Raw genomic sequence first — 17,203 nt, 5'->3', positions numbered from 1 at the left:
GAAAACTAAGTTATGAAATTACAACAGCATTTTATCAAGCACGTACTATTTCCACATCTACATGGGCAAATTTCTGAGTCTGCAATTGAGATCTTTGTATTAGTCATTTAGTGAAGAAACTTGAACTTCCCAGTTTAGCCATTAAAATTAGTATATCCAGCATGAAAATCAAACTTTGTTACAGATGTAAAACAATCCTAAAATACCTGGTGTTTTGAGCTGCAGCTGAAGCCAGTGAACATTTCAACCTGCAACATTCCCTGACCGAATGGTTAAACCAGTGCCCTGGCCAATATTTATCGCTCAACTAACATCACTGAAACAAATTTTCTGGTCGTTATCAAATTGAATGCCTCATTTCTTACAATGCAGCAGTGACTACACTTCAAAGAATACTTAATTGGCTGTAAAGCGCTTTGAGAGATCCTGAGGACATGAGTCGCTGTATAAATGCAAGTCTTATTTTTAAAACTCTATTTCATGTTTACTTCATGACTAGCCTTCATACTCTTAAAAAGGCATAAAACCAATGTTCCGGCTAAGATACGTACATTCACAGCTGTGCAGCAATCTGAAAGGAGGTGCGCAAGGTGCTTACAAGATGCTCCCTGCAACATACCACGCAAGGATGGCAGCACAACATTTTTTTAATTTTTTTTATTTTTATTTAGAGATACAGCACTGAAACAGGCCCTTCGGCCCACCGACTCTGTGCCGACCATCAACCACCCATTTATACTAATCCTACACTAAGCCCATATCCCTACCACATCCCCACCTGTTCCTATATTCCCCTACCACCTACCTACACTAGGGGCAATTTATAATGGCCAATTTACCTATTAACCTGCAAGTCTTTGGCTGTGGGAGGAAACCGGAGCACCCGGAGAAAACCCACGCAGACACAGGGAGAACTTGCAAACCCCACACAGGCAGTACCCAGAATTGAACCCGGGTCGCTGGAGCTGTGAGGCTGTGGTGCTAACCACTGCACCACTGTTTAAAGGTAATGTGCATTGAAATATAGATCACATACAAAGAAAATCTACAAGGAACACTGCATTTAGCTCCAACTTACACATGACATGGAATAACACCTTTGTCCTTATAAAACAGTGTATTTTCCAACTTACTGCAAACAGTGATATGAAAGATTCACTTGTATATTTTTAAAATATTATGGATGTATGAGAGTCATTGCATGGACATCCCAGAGTTTAGGTGCAAATAAACAGTTCAGGTTTTATCCTTGCAGTATATATTACCTAAATCTCTTTGATAGGATTTTATTTATTGTAATTAGTCCTCCTCACCCATTGATCTCTATTAAATGCATTTGCTCTTGTGCCTTACAGTGCAGCATAATTGCTTTGTCACTGCATTAAAAGAAACTATAGTTTTACTAACTGGTGCATTCACCATGCTCTTGACCAGAACTTCTAGCCCCATATCCTTGCCATCACATAAACCACCTATGTAATATCACCCAGAACACTGCTGCCCATATCCTGTCCCAGACTGTCACAACGCCCAATGCCTCTGTCCTCGCTACATTGGCTATCTAACTCCTAATGCCTCAAATTTAAAATTCTTACACTGGTGTTTCAACCCCTTACTGGCCTTGCCCCATCCCATCTCTGCAACCTCCTCCAATCCTCATCCTCCAAACTATCCATTCCTACGAGTCTGGCCTCTTCTGTATCCTCCCACTTTCTGCTCCATCATTGTCAGCATGCCATTACCTGACTCAGTCTCACGCCACACCCTCAAATTCACTCCCTTCTTTAAGGATCGTCCTTAAAACCCACCTCTTCCACCAAGCTTGGGGTCACCTTCACTGCTGCTGGGTCAAAATCCTGGATCTCCCTTCCTAACAGCACTGTGGGTGTACCTACCCCACATGGACTGCAGCGGTTCAAGAAGGCAGCTCACCACCACCTTCTCAAGGGCAATTAGAGATGGGCAGTAAATGCTGGCCTCGCCAGTGACGCCCACATCCCATGAATGAATTAAAAAAAACCCTCCTAAATTCTCTTCCTTTGACTTTTTGTTGAAGTACCTGAGAACTTTTTCTGCACTAAGAGCATTAAATAAATGCAAGTTATCATATTAAACTGCTCCTATGACAAATCTACAGGTACTATGTTCACAAGTGAAAATAGACAACATAAAGAAGAAAGCTCTCAAAGAAACTGTTGCATTACTGCTACATCATGTTCTGTATTTCACTTGGCTTACCCAATATGAACCTAGACAGATTACAGATCAAAATAATGGAAAACCAAATGGTTCAATTACAAATATACCCACATTATACCTGATCAAAGCCACGCAGAGGAATGCTTCGCACCATGATCGAAGTGTCCAAGCCAACACCAGTTAAAAATCCAGCACACTCCAGGGCCACATCTAATGAATTGTCAAGTTAAGGATCCAAATATTACTATACTATGCATGGGGTTTCAAAATAATGTTGTCATCTAAAGGCAGTGATCGACATAAACATGGTTCATCAGCCCGAAATTAAGTTTAGCATCTTTAAAATCATTTCACACAGAGGTAACATTTGTAAGACTACATAACTTTATTACTAATCTATCAAGGGTTTTTAAAGTAAGGATACAGCTTGCACCAATAACTAACCTAGAAAGAAAAGGGAAAAAAAAAAGTGAAAAACGTAGCCTATTTAAGAAGGGTTCCTTGGTGCTACACTTGCTTTGTTTCCATCTCAGCAACATATTATATTCAAGAAAATATACTGAAAGGTAATCTCGGCTATTAGAAGGAGCTCAAGAGAAGCAGAGGAAGATCCACTTGTTGTTTTGGGGTGGACACAGATGGTACATGCATTGTTTTCCATTGGGTTGGATTGTAATGTATGTGCTCAGGAGCAAGTGGCTTCCTCCCACATACAATGCCAAGGCCCTTGGGCACCAAACAGCAACAAAACTCATTAGGTGAACACATTAAAGCAAAAAACAAAAACATTACGTTTAGTTTTAACCAAATATCTGAAAGATGTCAGTAAAATAACACACACCGAAAAAAAAAGTCACGGCTAATAGGTCGATAAGCAGACCATATCAAAAGAACCAGAGGTGACACGAAGATCATTTTTTTAAAAACGCAGCGAGCTGTAGTGGTCTGGAATGCACTGCCTAAAAGGCTGGTGGAAGCAAATTCAACTGGAATTTTCAAAATGGAATTGGATAATTACTTAAGGGAAACATTTTATAGAGCTATGGGGAAGGAGCAGAGAAGTATGAATTATTGGATATCTCTTTCATCGAGCCAGCAGAGGTGGGATAGACCAAATGGCCTCCTTCTGTGCTGTATTGTTTGATGATAACATGCATGCTAATCGCACCCAGTATGTTGTTTTCCCTGAAGGTAAGGGGGCAATGGAAAAAGACCACATTTATTATCCTCGTCCCTGAGAAAGTGGCAGTGGACCGTCTCCTCAATCATAGAATCAGAGAGTCATTATGGCACAAAGGGAGGCCATTCAACCCATTGAGTCCATGTAGTCCTTGTGCTGATTGCGCTCCTCATCTTCTCTTCCACTGACCCCATTGTTGTTGCCACCATCGCCAACATTTAAGATCTGGAAGAGTCAAATCTTCATTCAGTCTAACATCAATAAAACTGAAGCCATCCTCTTTGACTCTGAGAAACACCCATCCATACGAACATACAAAATTGACTGCCATCAAGCCTGACCTCACACCACGATGGCCAGACCATCATGGGTCCCCTCCTTTTAGCTGCAATGTTTTCTGTCATTTTATTTCAGACAGTTGGGCAAGGCTAAATCATTCGCACTGTGCTGCAGATTGGTGCCCACGGCCGTTGGCACTGCATGGGAGAAAGGTGCTTGCTCACGCACCTGACCACTATAATCCAGCCCACATCCCTTCGCAGCTGTCACCTCAGGGTCAGCCCTAACAAAAAGTGGATCCTTTGCGTTCTATACGACCCCCAAGTTCAGGTTCCTCACCCACGTGTTAGATCACCACTAGCACATTTAATCTCCGCCACAGTGTTTATCTTCACTCGTCCTTCCTTCAACCAAAACTCTAATCCAAGTTTTTAATCATCTTGGGCTTCTCCAAGGTTCAGCTTGTTGGTTACCACTCCACAAGTCATTCAAAACACTTTGACCCATATATTCAGCCACAACATAGCCTACATCCCCATTATCCCTGCTATCACCAAATTCCACTGGCTTCCCATCTCAGAGAGAATCCCTCACTAAAGTGTCCATTCCCAATCCATTGCTTATGTTAACACCAGTTACTGTGATGTGATGTATAACAATGTTGCTAAATAAGGATCATTACTAACATGCCAACTCAAGCAAGATGTAATTTGCTGTCAAAGGTCCATGGGTCACTATTAACCATCAGTGTGCTCCAAATATTTGTAATGTGTCCCCAAAGTACAATGAGAAGCAGTCCAAAGAATGTACATTTATGCCAACATGAGGCAGCAGAAAAGTCACAAATCACCCTACATTAGAGAAGCCAAATGAACAGCGGGGGCTAGAGTTGGTCTATCTCACCAGGGCAGGTCACAAAGACAGTAATTCTGCCGCAGGTGGTGGAAGTGAAAAGAAATAAAAGTCAACAATGTTTGTTGCAACAAGTGTATCTAAGATACACAACTCAACTGTCTTCTTGGCTATTTGGTGAGCCCAAATTAATGGCGAACTGGCTAGTACTGAGGACAGATTGCAGGCAAGTTTTCCACTCAAAGTTTAGCCAAACCTCCTGTGATGTGCAATCAAGCCAAGGGAGATTCTGGGGTCTGGCTGTCTGATCAGCCAGTCTGGTCACCCAAGGCCTGTGACCATAATGGAATCAAATATCTCGATCTCTTGTAGAGTATCAATGTGGCTCCAACCTGATGGGCATATCTATAGTTGGTGGAATGTAAAGGGTGAGGGTTTGCCCCACTATCCACCAACATTACTCATTCTTAGAATGGAAAACTTTATAGAGAATATATTAATTTACGGGATAAGTCATTCCTCCTTCTTTTGAAGAAAGTCATATTCCAACGAGCAGAATTTAAACAGCATGGAAATGGGAAACTTTTTCCATCAACAACAAGCACATAGGAGCTCAATTTAAAGTCTTTCCAAACTACAGCATCTCCAAACAATAGCCCTTATTTGCTGTAGAAGGATGTGAGAATTGATTATGAGCAAGTCTCATGAATGAGGCTTAAACTAATGATCTTCTGAATCTAAACGCAGCAGGACTCGGATCCAAGCCTGTAGTTCTGTGAAGGAAGCATTTAGAGTGTTATATCTTTCTGCAGAGGAAGAAATGTAAACGCATTAATTTTTTTTTTTAAGAAGTCACAGTACAAACTGCAAAAGGCCTCTGAAAATAAATGCTGCAAAGGAAAAAAAAAACTTTGCTATGTGTGTGGCCCACACAAAACTAAGCTTCAAGACACTTGAAGGATGAGTTGATGGTGGAATGGCTAAATCTAATGACAAGACTAATCCTTTCAGGCATTAACAATACAATGCCAACTAAAAATGCAATACATATTGCAGAAGAATACCAGCATTTATTGTTACTGCCCCAAGGGCGACATCATTGGTGTTAAATCCACAATGAGCTGTACACAATAGGAATTTGCCTTGAGCTGCTATCCAGAATATTATAGGGCACTTGTCCTTAAGCAGCTGAAGCTTCCAACTCCCTGTTAATGGACAGCAATGTTTCTATTAGCACAATATCCAGCTGGTTATCTGAAAGCAGATCTGTTGGATGCAGGTACACCGATCTTTAAGGCAGTATATATATTTTACTAATTACACAGCATTTAACTGCATTCATCATAATCAGTCCCTCAATCTCCAGTGCAATTTTATTAATTCATTGTGGACAACTATTTGCATATGCAGTTACAGTGTTACTTACATGTCACTGACACGGATGCGGCAGTTGAATGGGTGTAACTGCTTAGCATACTGAAGTGAGGAAGCCACCTCACACATTTTGGTCTTCAGAATGGGGTGGTAGTAGGGGAGTAGATCTTTTAAAAAACCTCCTCAGAATCTATCTCTTCACCACGTTTTTAGCCACTCCTCCTATTCTCTACCCTGATTCCAATTTGTAAAGTCCCTTGAAACATTCTGTTTGTGACAAAGGCACTATATAAATGCACATTGCTGTGCAGTGTGAAGCACTGGTCACGCAGTCTACTGGGCCACTTTATAAACTTAGTGTTGAGTCTTTCAATGTTGTGCCATCCTAACATTTAAAGAAAACATCCCCAGGGATGTGCACAGCTCGCTACAAGCAGGCAAGTTGCGGCCCACAATCCAACTCATGTCTTGGGAACACGCTTTGAATTCAACAGGTACCATCTCACACCAATAATGTAAGTGCAGCCTTGGGCAACACAGAGCATGACACATTTTCAACATTCTACCATTTTGACAAGGGCTTCTATGCTTCATCTTTTCAGGATGATCTCTCACTTTTCAAAAAAAAGGGGAAAGATACACAGTTCAGACATTCCTAAACCAGGGACTTTGCAGTTTTAGAATTCCAGTAACAATACTTCCCACTTTTCCAAAGTGCCCTCAACTTTTCCAGGTTCTGAAGCATTGCCAATTTGGTAAAATGTGGGCAAAAGAAATCTTGGGACACGGAACATCTAAACAATAAAAGCATTTATACATATAAAAAGTGCCCTGAAGCATGTCAAAAACTGACAACTAATTAAATGATTGGGTCACAATATATTCTCAGCAAACTGCAAAAAAGCTGTCATATTTGCTGATTAAGTACAGAAAAGCTACTGTAACCCCTCAAGGCTTATTCTGACTATTACTGCAGGAATGTGACAATGTCAACAGCAATACACCTCCCATATGCTGTTAAAACCTGTATCAACAGCGACCAAGTTGAAGTAGTATTAGGATTAAAATCTTGCGTACATATATCAAGATCATTGATCATTTGTAGCCCTCAAAATGATTCATTTTGTCCTGTCAATTAGAAGTACAACTGAAGCACTGGGAATCAGAATGTGTTACCTTGTAGAATAAAAAAAAAAATCTGAATTTTTATGGTGCTTTAGCTCTCAATGGAGATTAGAATATTGGCATTATATTCACCCTGATGCAGAAATACGACACATTTCAACACAGACTCTGAATGCTGGACATTTACTGCTATCTAGTGGTGGAAAGGTCAAACAGCAAGAACCAAAATTGGGAAAAAAGGTAGTTTCTGCAACTTTATAAATAAAAAAAAATGAAATCGGTAACATAAAACAGGGCTGTAGTAGTCTATGTAAAACCGCAGTTGAAGTACGATGTGCAGTTTTGGGCGTCACATTATAGGAAGGATGCTGAGGCAGTAGAGGGTGCACAGCAAAGATACACTGGGATGCTGCCTGATAATGAGGCAGTGCAGTTGTGAAGGAAGACTTGGAGTTGTTTCTGTTAGAACACAGACGAGATTATGGGGTGATGATAACATTATGAAGGGATCAGATAGAGTAGATAGAAATAAATGGTTTCCAGAGATTAAGGTGTCTGGAACAAAGGGAGAGGGAGACAAGAACAACTGCACGATAACTAGGAAAAGTAATTGTGGCAAATTGGCGAGTGCACATGGGTAACAACTAGAGACACCATGTTGCAAAAAAAATGTATGTATTAGTGTATATATAGATAAGGTCTGCCGAATGGATAATAAATAATGTTGCGTGGATAATGTTGCTGGCAGTCAGTGCTTTAACTAGGAAGCGTTAGAGACAAGGGAAAAACTAACCTTTCCACCCAACTGTCTAATGAAACTGGTTCCGAAGAAGGGTCACTGACCCGAAACATTAACTCTGCTTCTCTTTCCACAGATGCTGCCAGACCTGCTGAGTATTTCCAGCATTTCTTGTTTTATGTCTAATGAAATGCACAGTTTCAGATTCATCGAGCCACTGGCTGCTGGAGGTCCAAGCTATAGGAGCTGATGGCTGAAATTCAATATAAAAGCAGCTTGGAGTTCAGTCTATTGTACTCAGTCTTTGCAGAAAATGCCACTTAAAGTAGCATGCGTTTAGCGCAAATTGTCTCCATGCCATTTATGAGGATTAAGTGGGTCAGGGATTTTATGAAGGGACCAAATCCGGTTAAAGTTGTACTCCAGACGACCAGAATAAAATGAGTCTAATCTACCCAAGCAGCCATTGGTAAACCAACTACAGTCACAAACGATTGAGCTGTTGACCACATAAATTTGGTACTTCAAGCTCAACTTTCATTGAAAATTCAGTGCGTCAGATTTTGCTGTAGCAGGACATCTGACAGCATCTACCAAGTTAGGCGTTCCCCTACACCCTTCAGCTCAAAACATTTTTGCCCACAGAGTTGCTGAAAGTGTGAGCTGGTCACGGCGCAGCAAAGCAAACGGCAACTAGAACCTGAGTGATCAGGGCAGGCAACAGGTTAACTCCGTAACCACTGAGATTTAAGGATTGGCTAATAAACATAGGAAGGACTGAGGAGGAGGAAAATTAAAGGGAGTGAGAATTCAATGTCAATCATGTACCGGAAGGGAAAGAAAGATTTAATTAAAAGAGGAAAAAAGATAGAAAGGAAAAGTAAGAATTTTTTTTTAATTTGCACATTATTTAAAATCTCCCTAAAAATGTCAAAACCTGAAGGAATGAGACTCCACACTTATAATAAATAGTTTATTTTGATGCCAGCGTGGTTGATTGCAGTCATTAACAGTTGTCACATTGTTAAGAGTACTCACGGTTGTAATTATGTTTAGAGATACAGCACTGAAACAGGCCCTTCGGCCCACCGAGTCTGTGCTGACCATCAACCACCCATTTATACTTCTTGTTTTTCTTTCTTTTGGGCCTCCTTATCTCGAGAGACAATGGATACGCGTCTGGACGTGGTCAGTGGTTTGTGAAGCAGCGCCTGGAGTGGCTATAAAGGCCAATTCTAGAGTGACAGGCTCTTCCACAGGTGCTGCAGAGAAATTTGTTTGTCGGGGCTGTTGCACAGTTGGCTCTCCCCTTGCGCCTCTGTCTTTTTTCCTGCCAACTACTAAGTCTCTTCGATTCGCCACATTTTAGCCCCGTCTTTATGGCTGCCTGCCAGCTCTGGCGAACGCTGGCAACTGACTCCCACGACTTGTGATCAATGTCACAGGATTTCATGTCATGTTTGCAGACGTCTTTAAAGCGGAGACATGGACGGCCGGTGGGTCTGATACCAGTGGCGAGCTCGCTGTACAATGTGGCTTTGGGGATCCTGCCATCTTCCATGCGGCTCACATGGCCAAGCCATCTCAAGCGCCGCTGACTCAGTAGTGTGTACAAGCTGGGGATGTTGGCCACCACGAGGACTTCTGTGTTGGAGATACGGTCCTGCCACCTGATGCCAAGTATTCTCCGGAGGCAGCAAAGATGGAATGAATTGAGACGTCGCTCTTGGCTGACATACGTTGTCCAGGCCTCGCTGCCATAGAGCAAGGTACTGAGGACACAGGCCTGATACACTCGGACTTTTTGTGTTCAGTGTCGGTGCGCCATTTTCCCACACTCTCTTGGCCAGTCTGGACTGGCAGAGGAAGCCTTTCCCATGCGCTTGTTGATTTCTGCATCTAGAGACAGGTTACTGGTGATAGTTGAGCCTAGGTAGGTGAACTCTTGAACCGCTTCCAGAGCGTGGTCGCCAATATTGATGGATGGAGCATTTCTGACATCCTGCCCCATGATGTTCGTTTTCTTGAGGCTGATGGTTAGGCCAAATTCATTGCAGGCAGCCGCAAACCTGTCGATGAGTCTCTGCAGGCACTCTTCAGTGTGAGATGTTAAAGCAGCATCGTCAGCAAAGAGGAGTTCCCTGATGAGGACTTTCCGTACTTTGGACTTCACTCTTAGACGGGCAAGGTTGAACAACCTGCCCCCTGATATTGTGTGGAGGAAAATTCCTTCTTCAGAGGACTTGAACGCATGTGTAAGCAGCAGGGAGAAGAAAATCCCAAAAAGTGTGGGTGCGAGAACACAGCCCTGTTTCACGCCACTCAGGATAGGAAAGGGCTCTGATGAGGAGCCACCATGTTGAATTGTGCCTTTCATATTGTCATGGAATGAGGTGATGATACTTAGTAGCTTTGGTGGGCATCCAATCTTTTCTAGTAGTCTGAAGAGACCACGTCTGCTGACAAGGTCAAAGGCTTTGGTGAGATCAATGAAAGCAATGTAGAGGGGCATCTGTTGCTCATGGCATTTCTCCTGTATCTGACGAAGGGAGAACAGCATGTCAACGGTCGATCTCTCTGCACGAAAGCCACACTGTGCCTCAGGGTAGACGCGCTCGGCCAGCTTCTGGAGCCTGTTCAGAGCGACTCAAGCAAAGACTTTCCCCACTATGCTGAGCAGGGAGATTCCACGGTAGTTGTTGCAGTCACCGCGGTCACCTTTGTTTTTATAGAGGGTGATGATATTGGCATCACGCATGTCCTGGGGTACTGCTCCCTCGTCCCAGCACAGGCATAGCAGTTCATGTAGTGCTGAGAGTATAGCAGGCTTGGCACTCGATTATTTCAGGGGTAATGCTGTCCTTCCCAGGGGCTTTTCCGCTGGCTCGAGAATCAATGGCATCATTGAGTTCCGATTTGGTTGGCTGTATGTCCAGCTCATCCATGACTGGTAGAGGCTGGGCTGCATTGAGGGCAGTCTCAGTGACAGCATTCTCCCTGGAGTACAGTTCTAGGTAGTGCTCAACCCAGCGGTCCATTTGTTTGTGTTGGTCAGTGATTATGTCCCCTGATTTAGATTTGACGGGGGCGATCTTCTTGATGGTTGGCCCAAGAGCTCTCTACATACCATCATACATTCCTCTGATGTTTCCGGTGTCTGAGGCCAGCTGAATATGACTGCATAGGTGTTGCCAGTAGTCGTTTGCGCAGCGCCTGGCTGTTCTTTGTGCAGTGCTTCTGACTGCTTTAAGTGCTGTGGATGTTAAATCGCTGGGGGCTTTCTTGTAGTTCAACAGTGCAATGCGCTTAGCGGCTATGACAGGTTCCAGCTCTTCATTATGAGATTGAAACCAGTCTGCATTTCTCTTCGCACTTTTGCCGTAGGTGGTCAAAGCTGACTCATAGATGGCGTCTCTGATGTGGGCCCACTTGGTCTCAGCATCCCCTGTAGGAGTGTTTTGAAGGGCTGTTACAAGTGAACTTAGAAATTTTTGTAACAGCTGTGGGTGAGAAATTCTGCTAGTGTTGATGCGCGGGTGGCCCTTCTGCTTGGAATGATGCAACTTCTTTGGTCTGAGTCTAACCTTGCTGCACACCAGGGAGTGGTCGGTGTCGCAGTCCGCACTGTGGAAGCTGCGTGTGATCTGAACACTGTTTAAGGCGGCTCGCCTTGTGACAATGAGGTCTAGCTGGTGCCAACGACGCGATCTTGGGTGCCTCCATGAAACCTGGTGACAGGGTTTAGTGTGAAAGAATGAGTTGGTGATGCAGAGGTTATGATAGGTACACAACTCAAGCAGTCTCTGTCCATTCTCATTCATCCTTCCAACGCCATAGCGCCCAAGGCAGGAGGGCCATGAGTCATGGTCCATTTATACTATTTATACTAATCCTACACTAATCCCATATTCCTACCACGTCCCCACCTGTCCCTATATTTCCCTACCACCTACCTATACTAGGGGCAATTTATAATGGCCAATTTACCTACCAACCTGCAAGTCTTTTGGCTTGTGGGAGGAAACCGGAGCACCCGGAGAAAACCCACGCAGACACAGGGAGAACTTGCAAACTCTACACAGGCAGTACCCAGAATTGAACCCAGGTCACTGGAGCTGTGAGGCTGCAGTGCTAACCACTGCGCCACTGTGCCGCCCCCGAGTATCTGCGACGAGTTTAGTGCACATCTACCATGCAAATACAACCACCTCACGGCATTCAATACCTGTCAATGGTGAGGTAATTGACAAAATGCTGTTTCCGCAAAGCTAACAGTACAATTTGGACAGCAACTTTTGGATATCAAAGTTTATCCACACATTTGCTCCTCAATTGAAGTTACTGTTCTATTTAACCATAAGTAACATTGAGCACCATTAGCCTGACAAAATTCTGCCCATTATAAATATTTATAAATGCAGTACCTATTAATCTTGTAGGTGGCATTGTGATAAGTATTTTCAGTGTCAGGTGTTACAAAGCATGACACACAATAGTTGCTGTTTTATTGTAAAGATTATACTAACCCAGGATTGAGGTTCCCATAAATCGCTCAAAATGCTTTAGTTTTCAGACAACATTTCTTCCTCAGTAACTTAAAGTTCTAATATCCAAAATGAGGGATTAATCAATATAGAAAAAAAAGTTCACAATAACGAGATTAAATTTAACCATTAAATTGTTTGAATCATTTTAGATTTTCATTAAAGGCTTAAAATTACTTGACAACTTGCTGTGCCGCATTTATTTTGTATCTGGTGTCAAGTGAAGGAACTTAATGCTGCTCAATGCAATTCAATGGCAAGCCCGACAACAAGAGGCCATTTTTGTGAAGTTAACAGCGGAACAGCACATCTCAGGCAGCAACTTTTCGATTTCCGTGTTCAATCGCACATCTTTCCTCACCCGCAGTTGCTGTAGCATTTGCGCATAAATAATAATGAGCGCTAATAGCTTCGCCATTATTCCGACTGTAATTTTGGGCCATTGTGTTTGAATATTTGTTGTGCACCTTTAACACAAAGTTTCAATTTGCTGCATTTTTTTTAACATTTGCACCATTTTGGCTTTTCCAACAATCAAGATCTTTGCTGAGCAAGGACGCATTGGCACCTTTTCAGTCAATCACATTTTGCCCAAGAAACAGCACAGGGGAGGAAAATTACCAGTGGCACTGGTTTTTAAAAGGGCATCCAGAAGGAAAGTGCTATTGCTTTTTCAATGGGATGAACCATCCTGCACTACTTTCAACCATTTTGCTTTCAGAGGGGGAAATAATAGGAAGCTGTTCTAACATTTTGATTATTTTTTAGATGTACATTAGAATAGATTATGAAGCGGAGAGAACCTTTAAAACACACACATTGAGACTATGTACATGACATCACTGGGCCGCTACACAAAACTTCAATGTGCTTATTGTAGGCCAGCATTTATTTCCCATCCCTAATTGCCCTTGAACTGAGTGGCTTGCTTAGCCGTTTCAGAGGGCACTTTAAGAGTCAATCACATTGCTGTGGGTCTGGAGTCACATGTAGGCTGGACCAGGTAAGAACAGCAGATTTCCTTCCCTAAAGGACATTAGTGAACCAGATGGATTTTTACAACAATTGACAATGGTTTCATGGTCATCATTAGACTAGCTTTTAATTCCAGATTTATTAATTGAGTTCAAATTTCACATTGAGATTCGAACCCATGTCCCCATGCATTAGTCTGGGCTTTGGATTACTAGTCCAGTGACATTACCATTATGCCACCGCCTCCCCTGGAATATATAGTTTACAAAGCAAAGATTGGTATTAACTGTTGATCAGAGATGCTACTTTGTTGGACCTGAAAATTCCAAGAACGAAAAGAAAATGCTCCAAGACTATTGACTTGAAGGGGGCAAGTTGCAAGGCTATGGCAAAGGAAGAGAATGGGACTAATTGGGTAGTTCTTTCAAAGAGCTGGCACAGGCACGAAGGGCCAAAAGAACTCATTCTGTGCTGTATGATTCTACAATGCTGAGATCACTTAATGCCTGTATGGGTCCCAAAGCTTTGCTCTCCCCACTGAGTCCTCGTGCTCCAACTTCCCCACCTGCTTGAGTCTCAACCTAGTGTCTTTACCTTGGCCACAGTTGCTGTGAGAGGTAAAATCAGAACAGTGGAACAATAGTGAAGACATGGAAGCAGCCAGGACCTCATGCACCAAAAAATACTCTACAATCCCTCTAGTGAATGCTAATCACACTTACAAGTTAGGCAAGGGCAGATCTAGTTGGATACTAGCTGGTTCTTCATTTCCCAAAGATTAGTAAACCTGTGGAATAGGTTGCCAGTTCATTAAATGGATGCTGATTCATTGTAGTTCTACAAGAGAGAGCAAGACCTGTCCCTAGATGGGGCAGAGATCACCTTGTACCAGAGCTAGATACCCTGTAAAATGACTCAGGGCCGAAGTGCCCTCCTGGACTACTTTTGATCACCTAAGAGGATCAGAGAGGAATCTTCCAAAATCATCATCTTTAACCATTCTGAGGCAAGTTGTTAAATAGAAATTGAGAAACATTGAGGTTTCTATGATCTATCCTTTAATAATGGAATGGAATAACAGACTGACTATGAAGTTTGTCAAAGTAGACTTGGCTTACATTTGCATTTGGTTAAAATGACCTTTTAATGAAGTCTTCTGACATTTTCAAAATGCACTGGGAATATAAATCTCTGACTGAGGAAATGAAGTCTGCACTTTATAGTGTTTTACCAGCTATCATTTTTCAAATTCAGGCTTTTAATTTTCTCCATCCAGCAGCCGTTCAAATCAAATTTAAACAGAATTTTTCCAACCTCACGACTGGTTGAGAAAACGCAAGGCATGGAAGCAGTGACAAGATCTGCAAATGGGGTTGAACATACCTGCTGACCTACAGGACTTTACGATTGTTACACTGTTGTCTTCTCCTTATAAAACGGATACATCAAACAATAATGGAGTACACAGTAGACAGAAAACTCCTCCACACAAATCCAAGCCACACAAACAGGGGATCCTTGCGAAAATAGAGAACAGCACCCATACATATGTACCTTGCTACTCTGTTCCTTATGAAAATGAAGGGCAACATTCGTACATTCTTAGCTACCCAGCAGAGTCATGAGGCAGGCCATTCTATAAAGATCTGGCATTTTTAATCTGAGTTCACTATAAGAACATAAAACTTAAGAAATAGGAGTAGGCCATTCAGTCCTTTGAGCCTGCTCCGCCATTCAATAAGATCATGGCTGATTGTCTACTTGAACACCATTTTCCTGCACTATCCCTGTAACCCTTGAAGTTTTTAATATGTAGAAATCTATCTATCTCAGTCTTGAACGTACTCAACAACTGAGCCTCCACAGCCCTCTGGGTAGAGAATTCCAAAGATTCACCACCCTCTGAGTGAAGAAATTCCTCCTCATCTCAGTCCTAAATGGCCTGCCCTTTATTATGAGACTGTGTCCCCTGGTTCTAAACTGCCCAGCCAGGGGAAACATCCTTCCTGCATCAACCCTGTCAAGCCCTGTAAGAATTTTGCATGTTTGAATGAGATCATCTTTCATTCTTCTAAACTCCAGAGAATAAAAGCCCAGTCTATTTAATCTTTCCTCATAGGACAAACCCTCTATCCCAGGAATTGGTTTGGTGAACCTCCGCTGCACTCCCTCTATGGCAAATATATCTTTCCTTAGGTAAGATCAAAACTGCACACAGTACTCCAGATTTTCAGGGCTATAACAAGCAACAGTGAAGGTCAGAGGGGAAATCAGGCCTGATTCTCTGAGAAAAAAAGACTTGTATCAAATTCTAAATTTTTAAAAATCCGTTGTGCCAGCTTCCTGAAAGTGCACAAGAGTAACCGTCAAACATATTGTTGTTCTACTTCATGTTATTACAGTTCCACTTCGCACTTCCAGTAAGAAACTGATATAGAACATGATCAGCTCAATTTGCCTTTTAACCCATTGGTACCACTTGTACTGCAGCAACTGCACACACTACTTATAGGCACGAAAAGGTGAAGTCAATTTATTTTAAAACTATTATTACACACAAACAGCTGGAAATTCTCTAAAGGCAATAATTCAGCTTTGGCCCTATTAGCATTCGGCAGTTTGAGGACATCAGAAACACTCAATGGACTTTGTAATGAGCCAAGAATGATCCATTTTCTGGCCCCTTATCAATAAATTTGAATGATGAATTTTTTTTGTTGAGCAAAAAATGATTTCATCAGAAGTTTTGCGACAGTTCATCACCATTAGGCACCTCGTAACCAGCTTGTTACATTAGTTTTTAAGACACAGGTTACGATAATTTTGCTCATCCCATATTTTGCAACAGGAAGCCAATGCTTATTAAATACTGGTACCGTGCATGCAATAAATCAAGACATAGCAGCTTCCTGCTTCCATTAGATCGCCATTAAACATATTCTCTTCCCCTCACTGTGTTTGAAAGTCCAGCTGAATCGATTATTTACTCACGTTTTTCCAGGTGAATCTTTCAGCCAAAAAATATCATCACTGGAAATGCCGAGTTCAGCCCCCGGAATCTTTCAGAAGAAAATGAGCATTTTACACGTTTCATAGCAAAAAAAATTATTGCTTTATATTTCTGCCTGTTACGAGAAAGTAAATAGCATATAGGGCAAAGAAAGTTGTTCCAACAGATACTGATTACAGAAATATTTCCAATTGTAACTAATTTAATTGTAAGATTTCAACACGGATATATTCTTTATAAACCAACTGGTTTTCAACAAAGCACATCCTTCAAGTAAACTGTGGTTCAGTTGGCACAAGTGTGAAATAGAACCACGGAGATTGTAGAAATGAGTGGTCTCTGCCGAGTTAGGAGATCTCACCCAAAATGTTTGCAAAACCACTTCAATTCACCTCAGTGCACCTGTATAAAGGAAAGGAGAAAATCAAGCCAGAATTCCTCCTCCTGATAGCTACCTAACGGCTTTACTAAAATGTGGATGTGGAAGTCGAACCCAGCATGAGTCCACACCTTGTTTTTTTTACATGCAATGTAATTGTCATCTAGATTTGAATATCATGATGGAAGAATTAATCATTGCAGCTGTTAACCCTGATTGCTATGTTGCTGATTTGATTCTTCAATTGATTATCTGTACATAAAAATTTAAAAAGAACAAAATAAAACTGAGAAAACATGGTTCTTTTCCCCCATGCCTTCAGTATGGAGCAATGTACTGAATTTTGCTGAGTTTGTGAAGGAAACATTAGTTTATGTTGGATTATTAATTTATTTCAAGCCGTCCTGGGCAGTGGAGAACATTCATAATTTGAGATTTCTACCACATCAAACTTTACAGATTTCAGAGTTAACGCTCTGATGAAAGGTCAAAGACGTGAGACGTTAACTCTGTTTTTCTCTCTCTTCAGATGCTGCCAGACCTGCTG

The 17,203-nt window shown here is 42.0% G+C and overlaps 1 protein-coding gene across 1 annotated transcript in view; it reads right to left on the bottom strand.

Annotated features, from left to right (window-relative positions):
• Positions 1–17,203, bottom strand: part of txnrd2.2 (thioredoxin reductase 2, tandem duplicate 2) — a 76,072-nt gene that overhangs the window by 29,718 nt on the left and 29,151 nt on the right. Inside the window, exons 8-10 of the mRNA XM_068054667.1 lie at positions 16,259–16,326; positions 2,624–2,643; positions 2,318–2,409 (exon numbers count right to left, since the gene is read on the bottom strand). Of these exons, the coding sequence (XP_067910768.1) occupies positions 2,318–2,409; positions 2,624–2,643; positions 16,259–16,326 (180 nt within the window). The remainder of the gene's footprint in view (positions 1–2,317; positions 2,410–2,623; positions 2,644–16,258; positions 16,327–17,203) is intronic.

The sequence above is a fragment of the Heterodontus francisci genome, chromosome 23 (assembly GCF_036365525.1).
Source record: "Heterodontus francisci isolate sHetFra1 chromosome 23, sHetFra1.hap1, whole genome shotgun sequence".
Classification (NCBI taxonomy): domain Eukaryota; kingdom Metazoa; phylum Chordata; class Chondrichthyes; order Heterodontiformes; family Heterodontidae; genus Heterodontus; species Heterodontus francisci.
The sequence above is the reverse complement of the archived record's forward strand: the minus strand, read 5'-3'. Positions and strand labels throughout refer to the sequence as shown.